The sequence below is a fragment of the Petaurus breviceps genome, unplaced genomic scaffold, assembly GCF_028583685.1.
Source record: "Petaurus breviceps papuanus isolate PSGF00001 unplaced genomic scaffold, PetGlider_PUasm1.0 77, whole genome shotgun sequence".
NCBI classification, from domain to species: Eukaryota; Metazoa; Chordata; class Mammalia; order Diprotodontia; family Petauridae; genus Petaurus; species Petaurus breviceps.
In genome coordinates this window covers 3,942,612-3,964,104 of record NW_027186492.1, presented here as the reverse complement: position 1 = coordinate 3,964,104, position 21,493 = coordinate 3,942,612, and the positions used below count along the sequence as shown (strand labels likewise).

Sequence of the window (21,493 nt, the reverse complement as noted above, 5' to 3'; positions counted from 1 at the left end):
TGTAATTAGGGAATATAAAATAATAAACACAAGAAAAATAAATGTAAAAAAAAAAACTGCCCCAATTATCTGCAGACATTTTTGAACATCCCTCCATTCCATGTAATTTAACATGTTTTACTGATGTTTCTTTTTTTGTATACCAAAATATCCATAAGTACTCCCATCTTAAAGTCCCTCTCTCTAAATAGATCTCTCCTGTAATAAATAAATATAATTAAGCAAAACAAATAAATAGCATAAAAAAATCTAGTGACTCCCTATCATCTCCCAGGATCAAATATAAAACACTCTGGCATTTAAAGCTCTTCATAACGGGGCTCCCAATGATGGGGTGCTTGGGATCTATGTCTGTAAAATCAATTTGTAAACTCAATTTTTAATATCAGTATTGTAAAATCAGTTTGTAAAATCACATTTCCCCCTCCCCAGCCTCAGAGCATTAACTTCTCCCTACCAGCACTCTGCCCAGCAACAAGTCATGAATTGTTTATCTCTGCTTGGAACAATAACAAGCTACACCTATGAATCCTTCACTAAACCATCTATAAACATTTTAGCTTAGGCAAATGTTATCTCCCCTTAGTAAGTGGTCAGCTGCCCCTATGAATCCTTCAAAGCACTATCTATAGGTTCACTCCTTAGCCAATTATCCACATATTGAGGCTCTGTTAGCCTGGGTTCCCAACATGCATCTTGTCAAACATGACACTGGGGCAGACTAGGCACTTCTCAGTCAGCCCTTGACCACTAGCCGACTTAGTGATGGTTCAGGCCTAAAACCACACCTCCAGGTAGCCTCCCCCCCCCCCCCCCCCCCGCCTTGGGCTATTTCCCAGCGAATTATGGGCAATACACCTGCGCAGTTGACATTAAAAGTGCATGTCCCTTTAAGCACTGACCACTCCTTAACTCCTCCCCAATCCTACCCTTACTCACCTAGTTAGCATAACTGACATTTGTTTAATTGCCTAGACTCCTTAAAAATTATACCTATGTCTTCTTTAAGTTTGAAGGTTCTCTAAGAACTCTTGCAATAAACTTTTACAATCCTGACTTCAAGAGTGCTTGGGCCTACTGAATGCTTTTCCAGACTGAATCGCAGGCATTCTGGTCGTTGATAAGGATCAGAGTTCTTGTGCCATGAATAATTTACCTAGAGAAACTGGGTATAATGCTACAAGGGAAAGAAATGCATCTTCAACAAAACAGAAAACTAATCAATTCCTGATGAAAAAACCAGAGCTGCAGAGCAACTGTGAAGTACATATACATAAGTGAAGAACAACATAAAATGGTTAACATAAATGAAAAGTAAGAAACTAAACAATGACAGACTACTTACATTCAAATATGGGGTCATTACTCTCTCCCTCTCTCTATATATATACATACACGTGTCCCCCCTGATCCCTATCATCAGGGGTCACAGAAGAAGTCTAAATTAGATAAAGCTTGAGAGACATTCTGTTACGCTTTGTTGATCTTTTTTTTTTTGCCTTTTGGAGGGCAATTGGGGTTAAGTAACTTGCCCAAGGTTACACGGCTAGTTTTTTTGTGTGGGTGCTAAGTGTCTGAGGCCTGACCCGAACTCAGGACCTCCTGACTCTGGAGCCAGCACTTCACTTACTTCGACACCTAGCCACCCCTTGTTGATCTTAAGAATGAAAAAAGAGAGGAAGAGGAACACACTGTAGAGGAGTTGGGGGGGGGAAGGGGAGAAAGGAAAGGTTAGGGAAAATTAACTCCCATAATTAGTGTACAGAAGTAGATTATCTATGCAAAGGAAAGAGTAGGGGGTAATAGCTGACACTTGAACCTCACTCTCATCTGAACTGGGTAAAGGAAGGAAGAATGCACATACACAGAAATACATTTCACTCAACAGAGAAACAGGAGAGAAAGGGGAGAAGAAAGAGAGGGAATTAAAGAGAGGCTACATTAAGAGTGGGATTAGTTCTACTTAAACTTTAATGATGTACAAAAAAATATTTATAGTTCCTTTGATGTGGCAAAGAATGGGAACCTTAGTGGTTGTATATAAATTCAGAAATGGATGAACAAGTCCGGATATATAAATATGATAGAGTACTATGGTGGTATAAGAAAGAGGAAGGGAAGTCAAGTACTGTGCTAAGTGTTTTTCACAAGCATTATCTCATTTGATCCTCACAACAATCCTGAGGTAGATGCTGTTATTAATCCCATTTTACAGATGAAGAAGCTGAGACAAACAGAGGTTGTTTAGTACTTTCTCAGGGTCACTCAACTAGTAAGAGTCTGAGGCCTTCCTGAATCCAGGCCCCTAGCTCTATCCACTGTGCTACCAGCTGCCTCAGAAGAAATAATGGAGCTGGTTTCAGAGAAACCTGGGAAGACTTCTATGATCAGATGCCAAGTAAAGTGAACAGAACTGGAGGAAAATCTATACAGGAAAAACAAACTGGTAAAAACAACTCTGAAAGAATTAGGAACTCTTATTAGTGTGATAACCAACCATAACTCCAGAGGACTAATGAAGAAACAGTCTCTCCATCTCCTGATAGAGAGGTGAAGAACCCAGAGCGCAGAAAGAGACAAACTTTTTTTCTTTTGGTAGAACATGGTTAATGTCGTTTGTTTGAAATGATTATATACTTTCATAACAAGGTTTGTTTTCCTTTAATTTTCAAGAGGTGTGTTAGAGTGGGAGGGTAAAAAGATTGATTTTTGCTGACTGGGAAAAAAATACTAACTTTTCCTGTAAAAAAAAAAAGTTACCTACTTTTGTGATCTCATATTCTATTTACTTTCTTCTCATCCAGGAAAGATCTTTGAAATCCATAACTTATACCATAACCTGGCTCTAAGGAGCATTTTAGAGGTGATCTACTTAGCATCAGTATGAAAGAATTTGGTATTTTCAGCAGAACTAAGCAAAAGAAAAGGCAGCTTTATGTATTTCTTAAACCTTACAGAATATGATTTGATTATTTTGTTTGTGGAAAATTCTTGGATCATAAATCAAGAATTAGAAGTGGCTTCATAGTCCATCTAGTCCAACCCCTTCATTTTGTTGCTGTTCAGTTTTTTAGTCATGGTCGACTCTTCATGACCACATTTGGGGTTTTCTTGGAAGAGATACTGGAGTGGCTTGCCATTTCCTTCTCCAGTCTATTTTACAGCTAAGGAAACTGAGGCAAGAGAGTTAAGTGACTTGCCCAGGGTCACAGAGTATTTGAGGCCAGATCTGAACTCAGGAAGAGGAGCCTATGTGCTGCCCCTAACATGTTTTCATTTTACAGACAATGAAACTGAGGCTCAGGAGGTTAAGGAATTTGCCAAAGATTAGCTAGATTTAATGTGTCAGAGGTGGAAAAATCACTTAGATCCATTTAAAATCTACCTTCTCAAACAAAATAAATGACTTCTGACTTATCCAAAACTTTGCATCATCTCATGCTGTTTTTCCCTTCTATTACTCTGGATAATCAAATGTAAATATATCTTATTCACCCTCTTCACAATGAACTGAAATAAAAACTAGCACTGGGGAAAATGCTAAATTACTATTTTTCTCTATACCTATCAAAGTTATATTACTTAGAGGCTCAACATGGTCTGTTATAAAACGTAAAACTTTTGAAACGCAAACTATTGGAATGTAAACACACATTCATTTGCTAATTACAACCAAATTCTGCCAAACTTTATGTGCTAATCTAATACCTCCAATCATTAATTTACCTTAACAATGGAAACATGCTGAGGGCTAATTAGAGGTCTGTTAACCATATTGACAGCTCTAATCATATTTGGACTTAAGTCTACTGCTTTTTGGGTGATTAATTTTTCCTAATGAATAATATACTTTGATCTTCACTTTAAAATTCCAAAGTATGAAGGTCAAGTCAATATATTTATAGTCAAATGAGGCTGATCTCTTAAGCTACAAAGTAATTATCCCTCACAGAACTATAAATAGAATTTTAGTTAACAAAATTTCCTAGTGATCTTTTCTTGTTTCAGACAGTAGTAACCTTGGTTTTAAGTTTCCAACTATGTGCTAATTCAATTTTCCTCAATTTTAATATACTTTAATTTAAAAATATAAACCATGCAATATTCTTACAGTGTAGAGGGAGAAGGGATGAGAAGGGAGTTGGAAAGAAGGGAGGTCTCACTAAATGAGACAAGAATAGAGTGTCAACTCCTAAAAGCCCCCAAATTTAAAATATCATTAAAGGAATTAGGTAATAGGGATGAACAGAAGGTCTGGAGCTTGTGTTCATCACATCTGTAAGACAGCTAGAGTCTGACTGAACCCTGAAGAGATATAAATGGAATTACAATAGAAATGAAAAGTAGATAAGAAAGTAAAAGGTTCCAACAAAAAAGACAAATAGCTCCTTACAGTGCAGTTTATTGCTCCGGCTGTTGAGTGGTTCTGGTCCATTCACATCTTTGCTTTTTTCATTATCTTCAATTGGTCGGAAGTGAGCTAGAGTTCTCATGAATCCACGGAAGTTTACCTGGTCCTCTCTGAATAAGAGTTACAATAAACACAACAGTGTATATTGATTAGTATGACTATTTCCTATGTAGTTAATGGAGACCTGGGTTCAAAGTCCACTGCTGACACCATGGGCAAAATCATTTAATTTTTCTGAAAGTCTTTTTTATTATCTATAAAATGGGAATAATAACACTTGCCCTGCAGAATTGTTGTGAGGCTTGTGAAGGAAAATATACAAAATGCTTGTTAAATAAATCAGTTGTGATAATTCACATTCATTAAGATCTTAAAGACTGAGGCAGCTAGGTGGCGAAGTGAGTAGAGCACCGGCCTTGGAGTCAGGAAGATCTGAGGTCAAATCTGACCTCAGACACTTAACACAAAAACTAGCCATGTGACCTTGGGCAAGTCACTTAACCCCAATTGCTCTACCTTCCCCCCTCCAAAAAAAAAAAGAACTTGATTCAGTAGCCTATTACTAAATTACTGATAACTAAGGAAAATCTCTTCAATTTACTTACATCTTTACAGTCTGTGTTGCTAATATGCAAAAAGCTGTTCTTATGATGCAGGCTTTTGGGCCAAACAGTAACTCCAAAAGAAAGGATTGTCTAAAAGCCTTTTTTTTTAAAAAAAGAAAGATTAATGAAACATTTTTTAAAGCTATTTAGACTCTCAAAAGCCGTCATGGAAATGATAGGTTGCCTAGTTACCATAGGCATCTACAAGTAAAATCCAGGCCACAGGGGGTGGGTGTGTTATGTGGGGTATATTGGCTGACAGGATATTGAGAATGAGTGAGAGATGGAAGGGGGCTTTAAAGCTGATAGATTTCTTGTTTCATAATAGGGCCAAAAGAATGACCTTCAAAAAGAAGTTATCCTATAACAAACTTGCAACATATCAACTAAGGTAAAAAAAGAACTGGTGGACACGAGGCTGAGAAACACCCTCAATTCTTTTATTCAATAAGCATTTAATAAGAGCTATTTGCCAGGTACTATATTAGATGCTGCAAATATAAGGACAAAAATGAAATGGTCTCTGCATTCTGAAATACTTTGCTAGAATGATACTGGTAGATGGTGGTAGCATGTTATACCAAGATAACTATATGAAGTGATTATGATAAGAAGTCATCTTTAAAAACTCATTTCCAAATATGGTTTTTCACATTTAGTCAAAAGGTCCAGAAAAGAAAAACCTGAAAGCCTAACATCTAATTCTGATTAGGGCAATGTAGGATAGTAAGTGATCATGTAGCTTGGCCAAGTGATCAGTTATACAGTCCATTTCCATCTTTTTTTTTTTTTAAAGCAATTGGGGTTAAGTAACTTGCTCAAGGTTACACGGCCAGCTATTTCTGGGTGTGGTGCTGAGTATCTGAGCCCAGATTTGATCCAGGTCATTCCAACACTGGAGCCGGTGCTCTTACTCGCTGTGCTACCTGGCTGCCCCAGTCCATTTCCATCTTGCTGAAGAAAATGGGAAGTCAACGCACACAAATACAGGTGATACTATACTCATAGTAGAAAGTGATTTGGCCTGGCAAAATATTTGGAAGATATAGCTTGATGGCAGACAAAGTTAAGGTTTAGAGAAAGTATTATCAGCATGAATTAGCCTTTCTGGGTTTAACTTTTTTTTAGATTCAGTATCTCTTTACAAGACATCTACCAGCTATATCTGAAGGGTCTTACAAGGGATGAAAATCTAAGTTGAGATAAGAATAGGTTAACTAGATTTTTCTTTCTTTCTTTTTTCTTTTTGGAGGGGGAAGGCAGGGCAATTGGGGTTAAGTGACTTGCCCAAGGTGACAGGCTAGTGAGGTTGAATTTGAACTCAGGTCCTCCTGACTCCAGGGTCAGTGCTCTATTCACTTTGCCACCTAGCCACCCCTAGAGTTTTCTTTAGGCAATAAAAACTTGCCTGAATACTGGGCAAAGCTAGCACTCAATGTTGTTTCTGTAGGAGTTTTAATATATTGTAGAAGCTAAAGAAAAAAAAAATCAGGCAACGGAAAGATTGTCTGTAGGGGGCTGAACATGGAAATGAACTAGATTCTATGTAGAAAAGAGGCAGTACAGTTTGAGGCTTAGGGCAAGTATTATCCGTATGAATCACCCTCTTATGTTTAACCTTTTCTTTAGATTCTGTATCTGTTTAAACAAGATAGCTACCGGTTTTCTCATTCTTCTTTCTCCTCACTGACTAAAAAGTTCCTTTGTTGACAATCTGAGATAGCAAAATTTCCAGACTAGGCTTTTGTGCTTACTGTCCTGGGTGAAACTGGTTTCACAATTGAGAACTGGCACTCACCTAAATTTTAGTTCTTAGTCCCAGTTTCACTTGGGATATGGAGACAGAAAGGGATTGTGTAAGGGGACTGTTCAGTATAAAGTTACATTATAATCTGTATTCATATGAATACAGCCAAATTACTAGCTACTAGGTACATTAAAGATTTAAAATTTTCACAATCAAAACAATATATATTTATTGAGCATATAATTATTATAATATATGATATATACATATGATTATAATATATTACTATATTATATATATATATATGTATATAAAGTGAAAAACAGAAATCTGAAAGCCTTGCTGGAACAAAAAACCCCATAATTTTGAGTTTGGGGTCATTTGCCTAGATGAATCCTAGGGGATACCATCAAGGATATCTCAATTGTCTCAATAATCTCAAGTGAAGGGGTATTAGAGATAAATCAGTAGGATAAGGATTAGCACAGGAACATGAAGGAGCATGTAATGCTTCCTAATGTTTCTTATCCTGTGACAGGCATACATAGAAACTTCTCATTTGCCACAGGATACCTGATATGGGGGAAAGGGAAGAGATGGATTACATGAAAAAGGGTGGGTAGAGTTATGTAATTTAGAAAAGCCGGTTGACTATTATAAAGGACACTAAATATTATCTCTACCTGAAATACATGCTAAACAGCACTTTGGTTCTGAGAAGAATTGAAGTAAATACATAGTTGGCAAGAACAAAGGACTGGCAGAACAAAATGGTCCTAGAGGCCCTCTAGAATATAACAGCCCAGGAAAGCCTGCTTTGTCAGGAAAGACAATAGACCAATTAAGAAATAGTATTTTAGAGGGTGTGTTGTGATACACTGAACAGCATCTATTTAACTTCTTACAGTTTACCTCTGAATGCTTTTTCCTGCAAAAGTTGGAGACAAAATTATACTTAGTTTGATTCTAACAAATCTGGGCTTTGTAGTACTTAAGACAAAGCAATGTTAGGAAGAAATATTTGGAAATGGAGTGTAATTCTAGCCCCCAAAGCCATTTCAGATTTCATTTTAGACCTTCACACTGCATAAGGCAATACCAAGTAAGGAAAAACTAGACTGTGGGGGAAAAACTCACCCCTCAGGGAAGAAGGCATTGATGATCCGATCCCCTAGGGGGTTGATGGCAAGCTCTGGAATCCGCTGGAAGTCTTCCCGGCTACCCAATCAGAAAGAAAACGACCTTGAGTAAGAACCCATTAACACTGACCACACTTTTCACCTTCTGAAATGTACTTCTATGCCAAATGTAGTTGAACAACTGCAGGATATAGCACTGTAATAGTTGCCAAATGTTCTTCCTTCAACAACTCTGAGAAGCAAGAAGAAGCTAGATTTGATTATGCTACACTCCAATGAACTCAGCACTTTCCTTTTTTAAGAAAACCAATTCCCACGTAAATGCTAATCCCTACAAGTGAATGATTCCCCAAGAATTCCTATTTTGTTTCCAGTCATATCTGGACAATTTACAGTAAAAACGATGGTATCATCAAGCAAAGGCATAATTTGAAATTTTGGTTCTCTGAGCAAAAATGAACAGCAATGTAAGCCGAACTGTGGCCATGCTACAATGTAGAGCTATTTAGGCAATATTTATATCGATAGAAAGAATAACATGAGATAATAGGCTGCTTCCTTGCTCTGCTCTTTGCAAATTAGAGGCAAAAAATTAATCCTCAAAAAACTGAGTAACAGTAATTACCTCCAACAAGGTTTGCTGTAGTATTTACACAAAATACAGTGTTTCATGAAACCCTAGAACCAGTTCCTAATGACACTTTAATCTTTATGTAGACATCTTATTGTATCAAGACTCAGCTCAATGGTTGCCTATAGCCTACTGAAAAAAAAAAAGATCGAATTCCTTAGCTTGGTTGTTCAGCGCTTCACCCCTCCTCCTAAGAGTTTTATAACCACTCTACCTTTTCAACCTTATTTTACAGGGCCCCTTTATCATAATCATATGCTCCAGTCAAACTGTTTCTTTGCTTAGGCTACTTGGAAATTCACCTCTCCTACTCCCCATCTTTGCTTGCTGAAATTCTTCTAAACACAATTCAAATGCCTCCTCTATCAAGAACAATGCCTTTCCTGACATTAATAAATCACCTGCATGTAGTACTTGGTTTATATACCTAAGCAAAACACTTATCTTGTTCTATTTTATATTATAGTTGAATTTGTGTTTCATCCTCTCATCTAAATTACAAACTCCAAGAGGGCAGGTAGGTACCTTATTTAATCTTGTAGCTCCTCCAGAGCCTTGAGTAATGCCATGTCCTGATCATAACAGGTATTCAGTACATACTGGTTAAATGTAAGCAAACTGTTGAGACCTGAGTGTAAGGTCAAAAGAAAATTATATATACCTTCCATTCAGTGCCAAATTTTGAGATTATAAAGTCATTTTATGTGTAAATTAAGAATTTAAGAAAATAAGATAGGTGGAGTTAAACACAATTCATACTGAGCGAAAAAGTGAAATAAGAACCTTTTCCCTAAAAAAAAAAAATTTTGTCCTTCTGAATCTCCATGTTTTTGTCTGCAAAGTTAGGCAATAACTGCTTTCTTAGGGATGCTGACGACAAAAATATGTCAAAGAATTCTGAGGTTTTTTTTTTTTGCTTTTGGGAGGGCAATTTAGGGTTAAGTGACTTGCCCAAAGTCACATGGCTAGTTTTTGTGTTTAGTGTCTGATGCCAGATTTGAACTCACGTCCTCCTGACTCCAGGGCTGGTGCTCTATTCACTGCGCCACCTAGCTGCCCCTGGAATTTTGAGTTCTTTAGAAATTCCTTAAAAGTTCTTTAAAGTACTATGAAAATTAAATCATAGATGAATCAATGGTAATGCTATTGATGGAAATAGTATAATAAGGATGAGCAGGTGGGGGGGGAGGGGAGGTAGGTAGGAAGCTTAGTTTGATGCATGTATGAAATTTCTCATAGCCTTCTGTGATCCAACTATTTGTGTAACATTAAGTAACTTTTTTTTTTTTTAAGCAATTGGGGTTAAGTAACTTGCTCAAGGTTACACGGCCAGGTGTTTCTGGGTGGGTGCTAAGTGTCTGAGGCCAGATTTGATCCCAGGTCATATAGACTCTGGGGCCAGTGGTCTTACTCACTGTGCTACCTGGCCACCCTGATACTTTTTTTTTTTTTTGCCTTTTGGAGGGCAATTGGGGTTAAGTAACTTGCCCAAGGTTACTTGGCTAGTATTTTTGTGTGGGTGTTAAGTGTCTGAAGCTGGAACTGAACTCAGGTCCTCCTGACTCCCAAGTAACTTTCTGGGCCTCGATTACTTTTCTGTAAAATAAGGAGATTGGACTCTAAGGTCCCTTCTAGTGCTAGATCTTCCATGCTATTATGATGATATTTCTAAGTTTTGATCCTAGGCCCTTTGGGATGAAATGTTTTTAAAAATATTAATGAATGAAACAAAGGAAATTAGTTCTGAGTTAGTTTTTGTACTAAGTTTTTTTTTAAAGACAAAACTCCTAATGCAGTTAATTTAACAAGTACTTATTAGGAACCTTATATGTAATTTATAAAATCTCTAATATGGAGGCCTCACTATCTCCAAAACTGGTCGTCTGACAGCAGACAGCTTAGAAAAGAGATAGGCATTGTTTCTTGGAGGTGGACTAAGGCTAATTTGAATTGCAAGGGTCATAAACTTCAGTTTAATCTCTAACCAGCCTTAAGTAGCTTCAGCTGAGAAAAGGCACAGTTTAAATACCAAGTCTAGTATTAAGTGGTTGGTGAGCAATTTCCTTTGAACTCAGTCTGAAAAATGGCCCTAAGCTTTCGGTTTTCACTTCAGTTGATCCGAAGTTCACATGTGAATGAGAACCGGAACCTTGTACTTTGGCACTTTTCAATGGTACCATTAGTATGGAGGTCAAATAGCCAATGCAATGGGAGATACTAGACTGAGGAGCATAAGCATGATATGTTATTTGGCATACTGATACCTGCGCCTCACAACAAGGTCAGTTTCCCTAAAGGGATCTGATAGCTCTGTAGCCCCATCAGTTTATGTTTCTCATGGATTTGAAAGCCACGAGCAATCATGACTTAAGGTAGTGAAATTTAAGATTCAAGTATACCTAATAGTATTCTCTTTGGTAAAGAAATACTCAGTGAGAGAGCAGAGTACCAGACATACAACTACAATGGATGTGAACTCTATTTGTAAAAGCTGTCTCTACCTTGAGAGTTCTTTTTCTTGCCTGGGGATTTCATTTACAAGAGTGTAAATTGATAAGACAATGGACTACCTTCCCCATAAACTCTAAAGAGTCTTAAATTTAAAGGAATTTCAGAGGTTATCTGGTCCAACTTGTTCCTGAAGTACAAATTCTTTCCAGGATGACATCTTCATCAAGTGATCATCCATAATGATGCAAGCTTGCTCCCTTCTTGTACAGTTCTTTAGTTTCATACCACCTCTCCCTCTGCCTTCCTTATGATGACATAATCCACTCACCAAAGAGACTTTTCTAAACCTTTTCATTCCATCTCAAACTTCCCATAGATTTCTTTCCTCCCATTTTCTCAGCTGAGAATCTTGCCTCATTTTTCATTGAAAGAACTGAAGTCATTTGATGCTCCCAACTCTCCACTCTCAATTCAAATGTACCAGATGCCCTCTACCACTCCCTCTACTTTTATCCACCTCCTTGAGAGCAGGGACATCTTTTGCCTTCCTTTGTATCCTGGCACATAGTAGGCTTAATTTATGTTTGCTGGACTCTCTTCAGTTGATAAAAGGTTTTCCTTAACTAGGGCCAAAAATCTGTCTCACTATAACTTCCACTCACTAGTCTTACTTCTGCTTTTTTAGGACCAAAGAGAATAAATCTAATCATATTCAAACAAGACAACCCTTAACAAATTAGAAATCTGTTAATGCAAAAATGGTAGCATATGTAAGGGTTATGGGAGGTCAAGCATGACAATTTTCTACTGATAAAGCTGCAAAACGATTCAACCGTTTTAGTTAACAATTTGTAATCATGAAGGAAAAGTTGCTAAATTGTTCTTTCCCCTTGACCCAGAGATTTCACCTCTGGTATTATACTCCAAGGAGGTCAATGACATTAACAAAAGACTTACATGTATCAAAAACATTGAGAGGCATTGTTTGTGATGACAAAAATCTAGGAACAAAATGTACCCAGCAACATGATACAGTTTCAAGAGTGCTAGATTTGGAGTCAGAAGACCAAGGTTTACATCTAATCTCTGCTACTCACAACTCATATGAGAAAATACTTTCATGGGTCTTATTTCTTCATCTGTTTAGAAAAAAGGGGGGGGGGCAAAGTAGATGATCTTTAAGATCCCCTTAAAGGGAACCTTACAGGTCATCTAGTCTGATGCTAAATCTGTGACCCTATGATTGGGGAAATTGACAAACAAATTATGATCTATTAACATAATGGAAAGTCAATATGAAGAAGCAATAAAACTCCAGTCAAATACCAAACAGCCAAATAGAGGAGGCATTGATCCTTTCTGCTAATAATCAATTGATAATATAATTGTGTAGGGGTGAATATATTTTGCAGAGGGATTTTGTTGAGAAATATTTAATGTGTCAAAACAGGAGAAGCAGTATCCATGGTAGAAAATGCTGGGCCTGGCATAAGGGAATCTTAGATCTGAGTTCTGCCTTTGACACTTCTTGTTTTGTGACTTTAGGCAAGCCACAAAACCTCTTTTGAGCTTCAGTTTCTCCATTTGAAAAATGGGGAAACAACAGCTACCCAACTCAGTGTGAAACTCGAATGAGATGATGCAAGCAGTGTTTGTAACCTTAAAGACCTGGATAAATGTTGGTTGTTTTGATTACTTTCTAAAGGAGAGAAAATAATGTGGCATTCAGAACTGGACAGGACATTCCAGAGGTGGTCTGACCAGGATGGAGCAGAGCATGATTATCACTTCATTTGTTCTGAGCATTGGATTTTTTTGGTTCTGTTTGGAGCCACTTACCCCAAGGGAGGAGAGAAAGGGAAGGTGGGGAGTATCAATATAGAAGTACATTGTCTCATGTAGAGTGAGCAAGAGACACTTTCATCTTGTCACCACCAACTTCTTCCTTACACGGAAACTCCTGTTTGGTATTTAAAGCCCTTTACAACCTGATTTCAGCCTCCATTTTCAGATTTATTATTAAGTAATTCCCATTTGCCAAATCTATGCTCTAATCAGACTGGCCTCCTTGCTCTGGCAATCTCCACGCCAGGGAAATACTTCCTCCTGTCCTCTGCCATCTTAGAATTTTTAGCTTCCTTCAATACTGACTGTATCTCCTATAAGAAGCCTTTTCTGAACTTTAGCTGCTAGTGCTTCCTCCTCTATAATTATCTATCTAGATTATGGACATATCTATCCATATCCTACTTAGATGTGTACCTATTTTTTTAAGCAATTGGGGTTAAGTAACTTGCTCAAGGTTACATGGCCATTTATTTTTTGTGTGGGTGCCAAGTATCTGGGGCCGGAACCAATCCCGGGTCCCCCAGCCAGCGCACTACTCACTATAACACCTAGCCGCCCCAGTCTTTGTCTTCTTAATCTTGTACTTGCAGAGTGGATTTTTTAAACTGACATTTAAGGGTTTTACACTTATCCACACTAGATTCCATTTTATTAGATGCAGGTAGTGGGTCATTTGATAGCATGCAGGGTCAGCAGTCAGGAAGACCTGTGTTCAATTCCATAGCTATAACTCTAGGCAAATTACTTAACCTTTTTCTGTCTTAGTTTCCTCATCTGTAAAATGAAGTTAATAACAGTACCTATCTTCCAGGGTTATCATGAAGAGCAAATGAGATAATATTTGTAATTCACTTTGCAAACCTTAAAGTGTTATATAAATGCTAGCCATTATTATTACACATTACCCACTGTTTCAGCATTCTGAGGTCTCAGGATTAGAAACTTAAAAGCTAGAAGGATTTTCAAAGACCATTTAGTCCAACCCACGTGGAGTTGAGTCTTACGGATGCAAAGTAGTGATCTGGACAAGGTATTTCCAAGTTTTTCTTTTAACAATCTGTTCCACAATTTTTCCAGAAACCAACATTTATTTCATTGGTCTGTAGCTTAATATATTTATCTTTTCCCCTTTTGGAAAAATGGAGCTATGCTTATACATCTCCAGTCCTATGGCAGCTCCCTAATTTTCTTTGATTCCTCAAAGAACAATGTTTAGTATTATCAGCAAGTTCTTTCAAAACCTTATGACTCATCAGTATTACAGGTTTAACAGAATGCAACTAGGTGCTCTCTTATTTCACTTACCTTGGATTTCAGTTACTTGTTAACCATGTTTATTCTATTCCCTCCCATTCTGAAGCTCATTCTCCTTGGTTAAGAAAGGGCAGATGTCATTCTAGCCTCCCCCCCAGTGTGGCCTCATTCATGCTCCTTCTCGTTCCCAACAGCAGAGCTTTTAAAAAGGCACTTTTTGTGCCTCAATCTGCCTAATCTTGCAGATACTCTTTTCAAAAGAATATGCTACACTTTTTCATTCACCTTCAGTTACCTGTTCCACCAACCATCTTTTCTGTGTCTGCTTTAAAAATATGAGTTCATTCATGAGCAACATGTGTAGCTATACCAGTCTTTTTAAAGTCTTCCCTTTCTGCAAAGTATAGCTAGAGGGTCAAGCCCCTCCCTCCTCAGGTAACAATGGATCTTACATTTTTAAATGCAATAAAATCTTATTTAAAGTTGTAAAAACCATTCTTAGCTGTTAGCTGCACAAAAAAACGTGTTAGGCAGGCTGCAGTTTGTCTATCCCCGCTTTAAATCTTGGTTCAAAAATTCAGCTTCTGATAGATATTCTGAGCTAGTCACTGGCTTTCAGTGCTAGAGGCAGTCAACATGCACTGGTAGATAGTTTGCGATACCAATAATATCACAGGGGCATCCATAGAGAATTTGTATCTCCACCACCACCCCCTTTCCCATTCAAAGGACTTATGTACAATTTTTTCTCCTGTCCCTTGTAAGCAAGTTTCTCTTTTTAAATTAAATTTTAAATTAATCTTTTAAAATTAAATCTTTCTCTGAATTCCTCAAAATCTACTCTCCTAAAATCTGATGCATACCACATACCATGTACACTATGTAGGGCAATCTCCTTATCTATTACAAACTCTAAAACAAACAGCATGCTAACTTAGTCCCATAATTTTTACTTCCCCTTCCGATACTTCCTTATTGGTCAAAATTAGATCTATGATACCAAATTTTATTGCTTCTACCCTCTGAAAGATAATATAATAGGCAAGTCAAGAATGTATTAGCTACATTGCTTTTATTATATAAATACCTGGGATGCCAAGCCATCTGTATAAGGAATTCTGAATCCAATTCCTTTTTTTAGCCAGATCACTACAGTTGATTATAATTCTGAAATCACTTTTGGCTCTTCTTTCTTTAATTCTCACCTAGATACTCTCTACCATATTTCCTCCCTCAGGTATCTGAATTTTCATAGAGAAGTATGACCTTGCTACCTTCTGTTGTATACCCTTCTTCTGCCCATATCCCATTACGAGATGAATTCCACTAAATCTTAGTGATGGTCTAGGAAGTAACATTTATCTCTTTGCTTTAAGATCTCTACCTCAACTTATTACACACAATTTGCATTATTAATATACTGGCCTGTGGATATGAAAATAATTTGTCTTTCTTTCCCACTATTATCTTCTGTAAATTACTATAACCTTTTACTATTGTTCTTCCTCCAACAAGTACATTATTTGTTTGGTTTTGGTCTAGTAGTTGTCTCCCTCTCCCTCCCATTTTAGTTTAAGGCTCTGGATCAGAAAAGCAAGTGTCTAAGCATATAGATTCCCCCTACTCACCAAATGGCCAACATTTTAATATCTTAACCCCAAGTCCAAACATCCAAATTGTTTTCTCTGACACTATTTTTTAGTCAATTATTCATCTGTTTGTCTCCATATATCTCCAGCTAATGCATTAGATTATTTTATACTCAATGAAAACGTAAAACTCCCTTCACCCTATTTCTCCTAATAGACACACCTGGCTAAGAAAACTAAGCCCCTATATAGTTCCTAACAATAGCAGTAATATTTCCCTTACATTGTACAGTATGGAAACATTTCAATAAAAATGTACTAAATATCTACTATATACAGAACTTTTTTTAGTTTATTAAATTACACTGTCATCTTATTTGATCCCCATACGCCTGTCAAAATAAGGAGACCTAGTATCTTCATTTTACATAAGAGGCATCTAAATCACAGAAGAGTTAAATGATAGCTCAAGGAAACAGACACTTTAGTAAAGGAACAAAATGCTAGGTTTTCTGACTCAAATAAGCCAATGCTCTTCTCACTTATATTTCATCCCTATGTTTAAGTAGCTGAGAGTTTATTAACCATAATAACCTTTCTTGGAGTTTTACACAATATTCATCAGTACTTGAGTGTGAATGAATAAAAAAAGCATTCAAAGGGCAATTATATGGGAGGCACTTCACTAGGGATACAAATACAAAAAGAGTGAGATAGTCCTTGTCCTCAAGGACCTGACAGTTTAATAGAGGAGGGCTGGTGAGGAAACTGAGTTTTCATCAGGGTGGTTACAGGATTGTTGGTAAGTGCAGCTAGAAGGCTATCACACCCTTTCCAGAAGCAACAGTAGTACTGGTCTGATTATTATTACCACACCAAGAGGTGGAAAGCAGGGGAGAGAGTTAAAGCGGGATGACAAGAAGATGCCCTAAGAGATTCAGGGTGGATGGACATGAAGAACTGCTGGGGCCTTCGGAAAACACAGTGAGATGAGCTAACATTCACTTTCCAAGTAAGCTCAGCCCCAGCGAGGAATTCCAAATCTGAGAGGGTTAACTTATCTTTATTAAATGGAAGTTATTATTACCATTCCATCTTTATACTACTGAAACTGAAGCTACTAGAGGGTTCTGAAATAAGTCTGACACTAGATCAGAATCAAAAAAGCAGGACTAGAAGGAACTTAAGGAGATTACCTGATCCAGCAGGTGAACATTTGCCACCAGGGCAGATGGTTGTCTATTTTCCTAGTTGATAAATAAAGTAACAATTAGAAATTTCTAACGATTATTTTTCAACGGGGGTCAGATGATCAGTAGCAGCAATCAAATTAAGTTGCATGGTGATTTAACACCTGAGAGGCTTTTTAAATAATAAGTAAGCATAAGGAAGAGTTTATCTAGCAAGGACACACATCCTTAAAGCTGTTCAGAACTCAAGATTGTTAAGTCAGGAAGACACTTGTACCTACAATACTCATCCCTGACCACCTCTCCTAGGTATTCCTGTAAGCCTCCTAATTTGTCTGCCTGCCTGAAATCTTTTCATGCTAATCCATGCTCCATTTAACTGCCAAAGAAACTCCTCTGTTTGATATTTAAAACCTTTTACAATCTGATTTGAATCTATATTTCTGGATTATAGATTACTCTCATTTACCTAATCTTCGGTCTAATTAAACTGACATTCCTGCAGTTCCCAGTTTACCAAAGAACTCTTTTAACTGATCGAATTTGATGTGTGCTTTTCTCAGTACTCCTTCTATTGGATTTCTCAGCAGCTGCAGCCACACAGCTGACAATAATCCTCCTAGATACCTGTGATGGGAAAGTAAATTTAAAGATCTTCCCTGCCCCTAGGCTAAAGTGCACCTGGAGCCTGGGGTGGGAGGCTTGTTTTTCAGTAGAAACTTCTTGATTGGCCAGTGAGTCAATAAGGTTGTTTCGTTCTCTGAGCCAGGAGAAGGCTATGTAAGCCCTGATGTGTAGCTTTGTTTTGGGGCTCACTTTGAGAAGTGTTCTGTGATTTGATTAGTTGAAACTATGGGAAGCCGTTGTCCAGGCCCCCCCCCACCCCCACCCCCCCGCCCGCTTTAAAACCCAGATGTTGATTTGGTATGGATGTAATGGTTGGTTGTACCTGTGTACTTGATCTGTTTCTCTATCTTGATAATTCTGTCTGTATATTCTGAAGTTTGGGGTGCTGACCTTTTTCCCCTGAACTAGGTAAATGATAATACGTTTGACTGATTAAAGTAAGCTTGTTAACCCATTTTGAGTTGCTTTCCTTTATCAAAGCAGATCCAAGAACCTGTGGTGGCAGCAACCCTGGGGAGGCTGGGGTGCTTGCTGCTACAATACCCTCTCTGGCCTTGGCTTCTACGATATCATTTTCTTCTGATTTTCTCCCAATCTGCCTGACCATTCCTTCCCCAGTTTTGCTTTCTGGATCATTCCCTGTTCCCACTCCCTCACTGTGGTGCCTCTCAAAGTTCTGTCTTATGATCTTTTTTCTTCTCTCCTGAATTAAACTATCACTTTAGATTGAAGTCTCCCAAATCTATACAGGGTACCCCAAAAGTCCTAGCACAGCTTTTCCTTCAAACAACCTGCCCCTTCTCCTAACTTCCCTATTTCTGAGGAAGGTACCATGATCTTTTCAATTCCCTAGGTTTGCAACTTCAGTCACCCTCAACTCATTCCTATCACATTCAATCAGTTGCCACAACTTAATGACCCTACTTCCATATCTCTCAAATACAACACCTATTCCTACTCACATAGCCAATATGTAAATTCAGGGCCTTATTACATTTCACTAGGAGTATTATAACATTCAGTTAAATGGTTGTCCCCGCCTGATGCCAAAATAAACTTTTTAAAGTACAAGTTGACCATGTCAGTCCCTTTCTTCTCAAATAGCTCAGTGTATCCCTATTGCTTCTAGGATAAATTACAAGTTTCTCCTTTAAAATCTGGCATTTAAACCTCTTCACAACCTGGCTCCAGCCTTTTTTTTTTTTAAATTAATTCCACATTATTCTTCCCTTCATGTAATCTATGTTTCAACCAAAGCAGCCTACTTGCTGTTCTCCCAAACTCGGCATCCACTGTTTCCTCTAAGCATTTACACAGGCCTTGAATGTACTTCCCTCTCCTACCCATGTCTATGAAGCCTTACCTTCCTTTAAGGCTCAGCTCTGGTGCACCTCCTCCAGGAAGTTTTCCCTGATCACCCTAGTTAGTACTTTCCCCTCCATTTACTTATATCTGTTTTACACATTCCTTTTCCCAGTAGACGGTAAGCTGCTTGAGAGTGAGAACCATTTTTCATTTTTGTTTTTGTATCCTAGCAGTGTCTTACACAAAGGAAGAACTTAGAATCTACTAAACTTAATTACATTTCAAAAAGGCTGAAGTTAGAAATAGTGCTGGGCCTGGGGTCAGAGCACTGTCCTAAGGTATTGTCCCAGTTCTCTTTCCCACTATTCAACCTTAGGCAAGTCAACTGATTTCTATGAGACTCAGTTTTCTAAACTGTACAGGGGAGAAAATAATACTTATGCTACCTGTCAATTAGGATTGTTTTGAGGATTGAATGAGGTAATAGATGTACAGCATTTTATAGTGATAAAGTATGATATAAATCACTGTGATTGGAACCTGAGTCTGTCATACCTATAACTTTCATTAGAAAAGATAAAAGGCATGGAAGAGAGAAAAAGTATCAATATGAATTTTATGAATTCGGGATACAATTAAACTTAATGAGCACAGAAGGAAAATTCAAGGTCACATGAAGGCCGAAGATAGTACAGCACCTACAGGGTGGGTATGGTCAAGCCATTCTCATTTGGGTAGATTCTACTTCCTTTCCTAGAACCTTTTTCATAAGATCTTGGGATACTAAGATGAAAAGAACAAAGGCTAAGATTTTCAATGGAGGAGGTACCCCCAAGCCCTTTTTGGTTTTTTAAACTAAGATTCTTGTCTTCTTGTAGTGCCATAGGGGCAATGCAAACTAGTGAGGGAGGAACCAGGTATTTTCTCATAAGCATAAAAAAAAAACAAACCTTGTTTCCCACAAAGGAAAAAGGAATTAACTAATCTGAAACTGGCTTGAAGCAGGCTAGCCCTTTTTTAAGTGGTTTACATTTCAATCAAGGACTGCTACCCAATCTCTAAATTTAAAGAGGTTATTAAATCAAGTTTGGGGATAGAAGATCACATCAGGATTTTTAACCTGCTGACTCTTCATATACAATGAATATGACATTCTGAAACTTCATTTTAAGAACTTATAGCTTTCTCTGACATTAGGATATTCCTCTGAGTAGTCTTATGTATCAGGCTTTTCCCTTCTATATTATTTCCAGACACAAAAAAATTAAAAATTCTTTCTGTACTAAAGACCAGTTTAAATGTGTATCTACCCAGAGCTTGGAAACAAGATTAATGGCTACTTGGGGGGGAGGGGGGTCATTCACTTGAGTTCAATAAATCAAAAATGAGTAAGAAATAGTGTATAACAACATTACATTACCATAAGAAAACAAACTCAGCTCTGGGATACAGAAAGTCTACTGTGGGGAAATTTAAAAATCAGGCTTATGTAAAGCTTAGACATGCAATACATCACATATTTCTTACCCAGATGTTGATTAAAAAACAAATAAATATTTGAATTGAACAGAACGAAAAGTAAAAAGACAATAAATTTGATTGTTACTAGCTAATCTCACTGGCCAAGCATGCCTAGAAGATCACTCTGGGGAGGATGCAGAGAAGCAAATGAGACTATAGTTCTATTATTGTTCAAGGAGAGCCAGTTCTTTGTAGGATAAATGACTGTCTAGTCTGCTCTTGCTATAATGGTCGTTAAGGGAACACCTGGAAATGGTGTCTAGTCAATGAAGAAAGGCAATGCTTACCTGAGAGTACCATTCTCTCCTTTGTCCAGGCTGGTAAACCGGCTATAGAGACGGGTGATTTGACTGTGGGAAACTAAGGAATACAAAAGTAGATCCAGATTAATATGGCAGGGGGTCTTACCCTCACAAAGTTAAATACAAAACTAAAATATTGTATTGTATAACATTTTAGGATCAAGTTAACTCATTTTTCCTGATTCCATCATTATATAATTACAAACTTACAAACTATGTGCCTCATTTTTCCTTTAGGGAGCCTTGCAACAAATTTGCCACTATATGGCCAAATAAGTTAATAACTTTAGTTTACAAATAAGTTTTTAGGTGTGTAAAGATAACTGAATTAAAGGAATAAGAAAATCTAAGCTAAATCAAATGCAGTCAAATATGGCCACAAATAAGGAAATTTTTGGCTAAAACTTCAGTTGGCTAAGAGCTTAATTTATCAAAAGATTAACTCAGTTCCAAGTATGTAGGTGTGAACATGTAAGTTCAAAAACCTACATGTATAAACATACTCTAGAAGGTTCTGTTTTCCACATAAATTCTTAGCCAAGAGGATCCAGATGTTCTTTAAAAAAAAAAGAAACTTCAAGGTCTCTGTTCTTACTGATTGAGAGATTTTAATAATATATCTGTTGATTTTATGAACACAAACCCACTTATTAGTTTGATATTTCAGTTAGGCACTAGGTAAATGACTAAGTGATGACGTATTAAAGATTGAGGGACATAAGCAGATTCTATCTCTTAAGTCAAGTTTATTAATTTATCAATCATTTGAGACTTATCACTCCCCTTGGGAAAAGTAAAGAATAGTCATAGCCTTACAAACAGCTAATATAAGTGTCCTTTCTCTTCCCTTTTTTTTTTTTTTTTTTGCTTTTT

General features: G+C 37.4%; 1 protein-coding gene across 2 annotated transcripts in view; it reads right to left on the bottom strand.

Annotated features, from left to right (window-relative positions):
* CHP1 (calcineurin like EF-hand protein 1) overlaps positions 1 to 21,493 on the bottom strand; it is a 45,580-nt gene that overhangs the window by 13,984 nt on the left and 10,103 nt on the right. Inside the window, exons 2-5 of one of the 2 annotated variants that reach the window (XM_069105768.1) lie at positions 20,606 to 20,678; positions 16,872 to 16,922; positions 7,901 to 7,981; positions 4,394 to 4,521 (exon numbers count right to left, since the gene is read on the bottom strand). In XM_069105768.1, coding sequence (XP_068961869.1) covers positions 4,394 to 4,521; positions 7,901 to 7,981; positions 16,872 to 16,922; positions 20,606 to 20,678 — 333 coding nt within the window. The remainder of the gene's footprint in view (positions 1 to 4,393; positions 4,522 to 7,900; positions 7,982 to 16,871; positions 16,923 to 20,605; positions 20,679 to 21,493) is intronic. The other variant, XM_069105769.1, reaches the window with a different exon arrangement.